This window comes from Setaria italica, chromosome IX (genome assembly GCF_000263155.2).
Source record: "Setaria italica strain Yugu1 chromosome IX, Setaria_italica_v2.0, whole genome shotgun sequence".
Taxonomy (NCBI): domain Eukaryota; kingdom Viridiplantae; phylum Streptophyta; class Magnoliopsida; order Poales; family Poaceae; genus Setaria; species Setaria italica.
Genome location: NC_028458.1, coordinates 41606257 through 41615936, shown reverse-complemented (window position 1 = coordinate 41615936; position 9680 = coordinate 41606257). Strand labels below are relative to the sequence as shown.

Sequence of the window (9680 nt, the reverse complement as noted above, 5' to 3'; positions counted from 1 at the left end):
CAACGCCTGCAAGTCGTAGATAACAGTCCCCTAGCCAACATGACACTTGATTAAACAGGTCAACGCGAGATCTGAGATTGGCACAAAAAACACCAGGCCAGTGTCTAGATTTTGAAAACCAACAGTGTCAATACTACTGCTCCTAGCTGCTGCAGTTTCAGCTATGCAGGTCGCAGGAGCTGCATGATTTGCAGTGCCTCCTTATATTAACAGGCCGAGTTTGCGCTCTCGAATTATTACCAGATTTTGTTCATGGCAGCCAGTTAACTTATCATTAGGAGTACATATATTATTGGGATGGATGCCATCCTCTGCAAAAGTACACGCTAGAGAAGAGAACTGAATTGATGCCTATCCATCACCTGCTCCACTCACTCCAGTACACCGACTCTACAAATCACCAAGACATGGAGGACATCTCCAGCTCATGTGTGGTGCTCGACGGGGGAGTATCAGATCATGGGGCACATGCGGCCACATCCCCCCAAATCATGCCATTGTCTCCAGATTCCCCGGCTTGGATGTTAATGCATGAGTTGTCCGGGCAAACCCACATCCCTCCAAGGCAGAGAGCATATGCACAGTTCATCATTCATTCGTTCTGATCACCCCAAAGGGCCTTTCCTCGCATCCATGTCTCGGGTTCTTTTCTTCTAATCGGGGTTGATTGTCGCACGTGGTGGCGATCGGGTTTCTTGGGGAGTTGCGGGAGTGATGTCGGTGTCGGGTCACAAATAATTTGGGTTGATGGGAAAGGATGGAGAAAATTAAGATAAAAGTGAAGAAGGAAAGGTGATGCAAACCTTTAGGCAGCTAGCGGGATTCCAAATTTCTAATGTTCATGTGAACCGAGCGCGGCGTTTAATATCCAATTAGGTACAGAAGTAACTAAACCAACATATATAAGCTAATCTAAGAGCACTACTTCAGGATGAAGTGATAACACTAGAACTGGACTAATTATGAGCTCAACCAATATGATAATTAAAACTTTTTGCCTGAACATCATGGTCATTTTCAGAGGCAGATCATCATCAATTTAACCCAGGTGGCCTAAACCACAGTAAGGGGCTTGGATGCAGATGAGATCTACAGATCTAGAAGCGGATATAACTGATCCGAGATGACAATTCAACAAGATTGAGAGCTCAAAAGGGAGGGCCGTCCGTACGATTTCTATATTCCCGAGTGGATGTGTGTGATGTCAACAAGTTAGGAGCATGATTCCAGCTCCGGGCCGGGCAGGCAGGCATGCTCACATGTGAACTGCCCTGGCCACTTTAGCTGTGCCTGTCCCTCTGCCGATTCTTTTAAGCCTAGTGCCCCCCATAAATCTATTTGTGGATAGATACATGGATGCACATATTTATGGCAAGTGGGGTTTGCTATGTTCCCTGCTTTTCTAGTCTGTCCTTTGCTCGCCAGTTCGTGGTGGGGGCATCATTCCTTGGCAAATGCTTGAAACCGCAGTGACCAATCCAAACTGCATCCGTTCCCTTCTCTCTCTGTGCCTTTAAAATAGGAGGTCGTAGAGTGTCGAGAAAGCTAAGTGCCCCTAACCCTACCCTCCTCCTACACCGGAAAGTGCCCCCTGTTGCAAGGTTCCTCGAGGCCTCGATCCCGATAAGCGTCCAAGTGTGGGAGGTCTGCACTTCTTCACTTGCTGTAAGTAGAGCCTAGTCCCAGTCTCGTGGTTTCCATTTTTTTCTTCCATCGGATAACTCAAAAGCTAGGCTGGCAGGCTGCAGTTTCCTTGATTCTTTGAAAGTTTAGTAGTTTCCATGAGTAGACTAGACCCTGTATGGTAGAACACCTAGCTGATTTGTTTCCAATTTGATTTTGCAGATTCTTTGCAGCTTCTGCTGCTACAACATGTCAAGATATCACCTGAAGCAGTACGAGAAGGAGCACATGAAGATGGCCATGCTGAAGCAGGAAGAGACATTCAAGCAGCAGGTAAGAACGAAGCGAGCAGCTTGGAGCTCCAAATTATTCAAGAACCGCACGCATATATGCCACAGCATCCTAAACTGTTTCCATGTAACCTTCAGCAAACTAACAAGCTATATATGCTGTGTCCATTGATTTGATCAGGTTCAAGAACTGCACCGGCTGTACCGGGTCCAGAAGCTACTGATGACCGACGCGGCGAGCGCAGCAACAGCAATGCCCGCCGCCACCCGATGCGACCTCGAGGACGAGAGGCGCGCCGCGGAGAACGACGCCGGCTCGAGCAGGTCGTGGGACGACGCCTACCCTGAGAAGGGGAAGAAAGCCGCCGCTCCCCGGCTCGTCCTCCAGGAGAGCGACCTCGAGCTGACGCTGTCCCTAGGGTGCTTCGGGACGACGGGCGCGACGAACAAGGCGGCCAAGAAGGAGGCGTCGTCGAGCGTGGACTCCAGGACGAGCGGTTCGTCGTCGTCGACGGAGTCCGGCAGCCCCGACCGCCGGGTCGTCGTCCTGCCTGCTCCGTCGCTGATCGGTTCCGCGACGACGAAGCCTGGTGCTGGTAGCGTTGGGCAGCGTCTGGAGCAGGACGGGCTGCAGCAGCCTCCTTGGCTCCACAAGTGTCTGAATTTGGCACGATAACTGTCTCTCTCTCACCGGATTACCATTCTGCAGTTCTTATGGCGGTACAAAATAGGAAAAAGGTTCTGTTACTCTTCTTTCTGTGTTGCTTCTTCAGTTCTTTTCCTTCTTTGGATGAAACCTGCTGCCCATCCAAACTGAACGTAGTCTTTGACTTAGTGCATCAGAGTCCTTAACGTGCTACGGCGACATTTCACTACTGTCGGGGTCAAGCACACACCGGTAAAATGACGAGCTTGTGTCTAGTCTAGGCTCCATCTTGATCAGTCTCAATTCTCAAATCGAGCTTGGGCCGACCCTAAGGCCAGCCGGCCGAAGATCGGACAGGTTCAGACTCGGTAACCACATTTCGGTGTCCCTGACCTGCTTTATTAGTAGCACAAGGCCCTTTCGTTTCCAGCGTGCGAAGTCTCCTTTTCTTTAGAATTCCAGGGAGATCAGTAGCCCATTCTGCAATGCAAAAACAGGACAGAGGTGTTTCATCGCACAGTCTTTACAGCAATTCAGCACACACAGGCTACCATGGTCAGGTTGCCGGTACATCCAGTCATCCACCTAGCAAATACACCCACAGGCCACAGCCGCTGAGGCATTGCGCCCAAAATACGCTCTCGACTTCGCCAGCATCCTGGTTGCGACAGGAACGATCACTGACGATCGCCCTCGTGAATGCGCAGCTCAGAGCACATCCCTTCCAATCGTCTCTTCTGATTCAAGCGTGTAACTTCTCCTAGCGCAAAGCAGTTTCTTCTTCTTGTTGTTTTTTTTTTACGGTTAAAGGGTCTTGAGCAGACCAATATCTTCAGCAACTTCAGCAACAAAATAAGAGTACAACTAAATACCACGAAGAAAGAGAAATACAGCATATATACAATTCAGACATAAGCCATGACACAAGCCGAAGAACAATCACCGTTTGTCGATTAGAGCCACCATTGAACAACATACTCCCCAGTACGCTCTAACCATTGCACAACCACACCACCCCTTGTAGCTGCGTCGCTTCGTTGTTGCCCTCCATCTGAGGAACCATCAACGAAGGGGGACTAAAGGTGGCGAGAGGTGCGCAACCAGAGCCTACCGGACACGACGATCTTCCTTGAAGCTAGTGGTAACACCTTTAGAAGAACATCCGAGCACCACATACCATCATTCAACGCCATTCCAGGGGAGGAAGCCTCAAAGGGGAATGGTGGAAGAGGTGGAAACACCACCCGGCATAAAATTTGATGGCACCATCAACAAGAAGAGCGTTGACGGAGTAGAGGCGCCAAATGGAGGACACTCGCCGAACCACGACGATAGCCAACAACCAATGTCAACAAGTGCAAGAAGTATACCGACAATGAAGAGATGAAGAAGATAGGAGGCACCGAGCAGCCGAGGACCACAACTGATTGTGCAAAGGTGAGACACCCTCGCGCTCCGAGCATGAAGCTTTCGCTGCACAACAGCCTCTGCCACATCTGTGAACAACACCGACGGTGGAGATGGTATAGGAGTCGCAAGACAACGCCTCCATGGAGGAGAACGGCGCCCGCAGGCGTCGTCGTTGTCGCAGGTAGGAAACCAAGCTTTCGCTGGCGACTCGCACCACTAGCGCACATATGTAGACAGTAGGGCTCACCGACCACCGCCACCACGCGCCACCCCAACCCAGTCCCAGGTCCAGGCAATGCACGGTAAGGAGCACCGGTGGATCCGCCTGCATCGAGCACAACGGAAGCCACAACACAGTGCCGACCGCGCGCCAGCCTAGTTCGCAAACTTTGAGAGAGGAACGCCCAAGGAGCCCCGAGCTTCCCCACTGGGATTTTCAAGATCCGGGGCGGACTAGTCCTCCAAAGGCCGCAGTCGGCTTACCCCTCGCTGCTCGGGGCCTTGCCTACCTGAGGTGTGCACCAACCTCAGCCTACGGTGCCCAGTCACCGCGTGCCCACACTGGACAAGCAAGCGATGCCCGCGCTGGATCTGCAGGCTGGACGAGCAAGCGGTGCCCGTGTTGGATCTGCAGGCCTGACCTATAGATGTCCATGCAGCCCGCGGCCCGTAGCCCATTTTTTGCCCGTACCTAGCCCGACCCGGCACAAAGTTCTTCAGGCCCATGCTGACCCAGCCCGATAGCACGTGCCGGGCGTGGGCCACCACCTCGGCACGACGAGCAGCCCAGCCCAGCACGATTTTATTATTCCAGCTCGAAATGGCCCGTTAACCTCCTCCCTACCGGCCCAACAACAACATCTGGCCTGCTAACTCTCACAGTCTCACCCATCACCCGCCTCCCTCTCGGTCTCTCGCATCTTCCCCCGGCCTGAGCTCCGTGCCTCCACCTCCCTCCGCCTCCCTCCACCTCTCCCGGAGGCGACGCGTAGGAGCAGGCCTCTGGCCCTCCTCTAGTCGCTCCCTGCATCCTCCTCTCCGAGCTCTAGCCTTCGTCTCCCTCCACCCCTCCCGGAAGTGACAGCGGCGGCGCGCAGGGGCGGCTTGTCGATGGCGGCGGCGCGCAGCAGCAGGACAGCACCCAAACTGTTGCCCACCACCGCCTCCCTCTGTCTCTCGCATGGCTGCATCCTCCCCTCCATGGCTCCATCCTCCCCTTCCTCTCCAACCTCTGCCTCTCCTCCGGCCAGCGGCGGCGCGGGAGGCCGGCAGCAGCGGCGGTGTGGGGCCCGCCGTGCCTCGTGTGGCTCGAAGCCGACCGTGCTCTGCGGGCCGGGCCGGCACGAAAAAGGCCTTGCAGGCTCGTGCTTGGGCCACCGGTGAGGCCCGTGGGCTAGCACGATGTTGCTGCCGTGACGGGCCAAGCCCGGCACAAAAATTAACGGGCCATGCCAAGCTCGGGCCGGGTGGCCCGAATGGACAACTATAGCCTGACCCAGCATCGATGGGGAGCACCTAGATCCAGGTGCTTCGGCACTAGATCAGGCCTCTAGCAAGCCCCTCCATGGCGGATGTGTCCTTTGCACGGGGAGGAGCAACTATGTCCGGTGGCCGGCCCTCTGGTTTGATCCATCACTGGCTTCAAGGAAGAAACGAGAGGGAGAAACAGAGGTAGTTGGAAGGGGGAACAACGAGCGCCGCTTGGAGCTGTCGTTCGGCCACCGCCGCTGGTGGCGGTGGCGGTGGTGAGGGGAGTTGAGTGGGGGCTTTTTTGAATGGTGGTGGTAGTCGCCCTCGGCGCCGCCTGGGAGCGACGCGGAGGGCCTTAGGTTTCTCACCTTCTGATTTCTTCTTAATTCTTCTTCAGAGCCTTGGCAGCAATATTCGAGATTGTTATGCTCATGACTCATGAGCTTGAGTCTGAGCTTTTAGGCCGGCTCGTTTAGAGCTCTAGTATCAGATCCCTTTCTCGGTTTCTCCTACCTAGCGGCAAGCAATGCCTGAGAAACAACGCAATGAAAGGCCCGAAGCAGGGTTGGGCCATCTACTTGTTCGATCTTGTTGTGCCCAGGAATAATATATGATGGGCTGGAAAACTGAAGCAACTTGAGATGATATATGGGCTTAATGCAGGCCTAAATTGTGTAGAAGATGCTTTCGTCGGTCTACTTATCTTTCAGAACTAATTTTGAGCCCATGGACAACTACTAGCTCTGTCTGATTTTACCCCTTGAGCTAGCAAAATCAAGTTCGGGTCACTTCACTCCGTAATGGCATTTTTCTTGGTTTCCTTATAAATTATAGTTTAAGTTGAAATTTTATGGATGATAGGTACCATACCCCCATGTTACAAAACATATTGAAGATCAAATTTTTGTGATTATATTGGCATATTTGTTATATATAAATGAATACAAATAGTGAGAAAAGTTACGTAAACGGAGAGATTGTTTTAACATAGGACATGTTTCACCCATCATCTCGCCAAAGTTCAACTCAAGAGAAGCCAAAATGGCAGGTATAAAATAGTTCAGGCGGTTAAAATATGAAGTGGAAATTGTTCGTGTGGTTAAGTTGAGATACAAAATAGTTTATGGAATTAATATATAAATTTTATATCTATTGTGCCAACATGAATTTGCAAATAGTGTAGGACGTACATATCAAACTCAACCAAAGGATTATCCAACCTGAACTCGCTGTCTTACTCACCCGCTCTACGATATGTCAGAGGTCGACAACGACGACGTAGAGCGCTGGCAAACTTCATACCTCACAAAATACATTTGCGGATAATAAAATTCTGATATTAGGTACGTACCCATATGCATGACTGAGCTACATGCCTCTGCCCTAGACCACAAGGTTTCACCTGGCTCCGCAGCTTCAACGCACACCTCTACCCTCAAATTGTAAATCTATTAATCCACTGCTAATTCATACCAAACAACAGATAAGTACTAATAACCTCTCGATTTATGCTCTAGCTCGCCACCGCGCATGGACTCCTATCCTCTCTGCAGCACTGCATTGTGAAGTACATTCATACACATAACGGGCGTCGCTCTTACGATGCTGATGCTCTGTCCAGCTGAGACTAGGGATGAAAATGGATGGGAATGGGTGGGAAACCTCTTTCCCATTTTTGTTATATTTTTTTAACCGGGAGCGGGATGGCCAGGAGCGGGACAGGAACCAGGATATATGGGTATATGAAAATGAATAAATATGGATGGGAGTAAAAAAAACGGTCAGGAATTGGGAACTTAAGCCGGGTCACACTACAAAGTATCAACATGCTAAGATGCTAGGAGACCATCAGTGAACTAAAAGGAGGATCGGAACACAAAGGCATTACATCCTCTTTCTCTTTTTTTGAAAAGAAATTACATCTTGTTCGCGCTACAATGCTATTGCTAAGCTAGCTATGTCAGCATGTTCGCTTCAGCTTATTCAGCCGGCTTATCAGCCACCAAATAGTATTTTCCTCTCACAACAACTCAGCCGTTTCAGCTTTTCAGCTAACTTATAAGCTGAAGCGAACAGATATCTGCACCTGCAGTCATGCGTGCATGATGCCACAGTCCAGAGCCGCGCCCGCAAGCATGCAAAAAAGCAGTGCAGCACTACAACTAGAGCAGATGACATGATTTCTACAGCAGCCACCGCCCAGCATCGCTAGAAAGCTAGCAAGGTATAGCAAACCGAAGCGACAAGCAGTGATAGTGGCAGCAAGAGCAAGCGAGCCTGCTCCAGGCCGCGGTCGACTCCTCTAAGGCTCTAACGCACGCTGCTCAGGCCTGCTGCCTCATGGGCAAGGAAGCCGACTTTTTTGTTTTTTTAAGCTCTTTTTGCGAAAGATTCTCATAAATAGACCCCTGGCGGAACCAATTCAAAAAATGGACCCTTAGCTTGGCGCCAGCCATCCTAGCGCCAAGGTCTATGCGCAGCTGCTGACGCGGATGCCGATGTGGTGGGGGCTTGGCGCCCTCCATCATGGCGCCAAGCCTTGGCGTTGTAGATCTTGGCGTCGAGCTATCTACCCTATACCCCTTCGCGTTTCGAACTAAACAAGTATAATTATTCTAAGGAGTGTGCAACAAACTAAGCTGTGGTTCAACTGGTTAAGAGGTGGGCTTCTTTTCCTGGAGACCTGAGTAAAAAGTTCAACACGGGGTAGATAGCTCGGCGCCAAGATCTACGGCGCCAAGCTTGACGCCAAGATCCACGGCGCCAAGGCTTGGCGCCATGATGGATGGCGCCAAGCCCCTGCCACGTCGGCATCCGCGCCAGCAGCTACGCATGGACCTTGGCGCCAGGGTGGCTGGCGCCAAGACGTGTAAGCTTGGCGCCAGCATGGATGGCGCCAAGCTGGGTCTATTTTTGGAATTGGTTCCGCTAGGAGCGCATTTGTGAGAATCTTTCAAAAAAGGGCTAAAAAATAAAAAAGTCGGGCCAAGGAAGTTAGTATATTTGGGTCCATCCTGGATAAATCCAAAACGGGATGTTGAAAACGGGAAATCGCAAATACAGGCGGGATACACCGTCAACCGCATTCCGTACCGCTCCCGGATACTCCCGTACCATTTTCCGTCCCGTTACCAGTCTATACCGTCCCGTTACCGATCTATCCTATCCTGTTTTCATATAGCTCAAAATATGGAATAAATATGGTAAAACGGGCAGGCGGGAATGAGATATTTTCCATCCGCTTTAGTCCCTAGCTGAGACAACTTCTCTACTACTAAAAAAACTAAAGAAGCAAAAAAAAACTTCGTACGTCGGGTTTCCTCTGCTCGATTCCGCATCCGCAAGCCACCCCACGCCGTCCGCTCAGCCTACCTCCAACCCACGCTTCCTGGTTTGCCCTCCGATCGATTCCACATCTGCGAGCCACCCAGCGCCATCCGCTCCGTCTACCTCCAACCCACGCTTTCCGGTTTGCCGTCGATTCCAGCGCGGTCCGCCCTCCTCTCCTCGCTCACCCTGCTCCGCTGCCGCTGCCCACCCTCCTCTCCTCGGTCTCCCTACGCCGCCGCCCGCCCTCCTACTCTCCTTGATCTCCCTGCGCCACTGCCATTCACCCTGCGCTGCCGGCCAGCCGCCCGCCCTCCTCCTCGCTCTCCCTGTGCCCTCCTCCTCGCTCTCCCTATGCCGCCGCTCGCCCTCCTCTCCTCGCTCGCCCTGCGCCGCCGCCGCCCGCCCTCCTCCTCGACTTCTTCTTCCCCATACGAGATGTTGCAGTCAGGCTTCTTCATTTTTTCCCCAGTTTTTTCGATCCATAGCCTGAATGCATGAGAGTGAATTACCACACCACCATCTTCTGCACCTCCACGAGGTTTCATTTTGATGCTCACTGCTGCCGTCCCCGCTGAATCGCATCCGGCGAGCTCTAATGCAGTGGTCCGTGGATACAAATATTTTTCCCCTGGAAACATTTTTTTGTTGTTTATCTTACCTATTTTTTGCAGTGGTCAAACTTTTTTTCACGGAAATTTTTTTACCAGCATTTTCATTTTGGTTCAATACTCATCTCCTCTATTTTCACTTTATCGGATTTGTTAATTGAACGAAGTTGAGCACTAGCTACAAACAACCAAGTTCTTACATACATCAGGTGAGTTTGTGTTTTCCTCTTATTTTAGATTCAGAGCTTTTAGTAGCGTTTTTACCTTTAACTTTTGCCTCCTAGATGGTTCTATGTATATTCA

At 51.5% G+C, this 9680-nt stretch overlaps 1 protein-coding gene across 1 annotated transcript; it reads left to right on the top strand.

Moving 5' to 3' along the window:
* The first annotated feature begins 1498 nt into the window (after window positions 1-1498).
* LOC101760286 lies at window positions 1499-2752 on the top strand. Its single transcript, XM_004983882.3, has 3 exons — window positions 1499-1665; window positions 1846-1956; window positions 2095-2752. The coding sequence occupies exons 2-3, from the start codon at window positions 1873-1875 to the stop codon at window positions 2587-2589; spliced, it is 579 nt and encodes a 192-aa protein (XP_004983939.1). The 5' UTR covers window positions 1499-1665; window positions 1846-1872; the 3' UTR covers window positions 2590-2752.
* The last annotated feature ends 6928 nt before the right edge of the window (window positions 2753-9680 follow it).

Excerpts from the sequence above, each read along its gene's own strand:
- LOC101760286 (XM_004983882.3), top strand. The coding sequence starts at position 1,873 with ATGTCAAGATATCACCTGAAGCAGTACGAGAAGGAGCACATGAAGATG. Across the intron at positions 1,957-2,094 it reads AAGAGACATTCAAGCAGCAG|GTTCAAGAACTGCACCGGCT; the intron begins GTAAGAACGAAG and ends TGATTTGATCAG.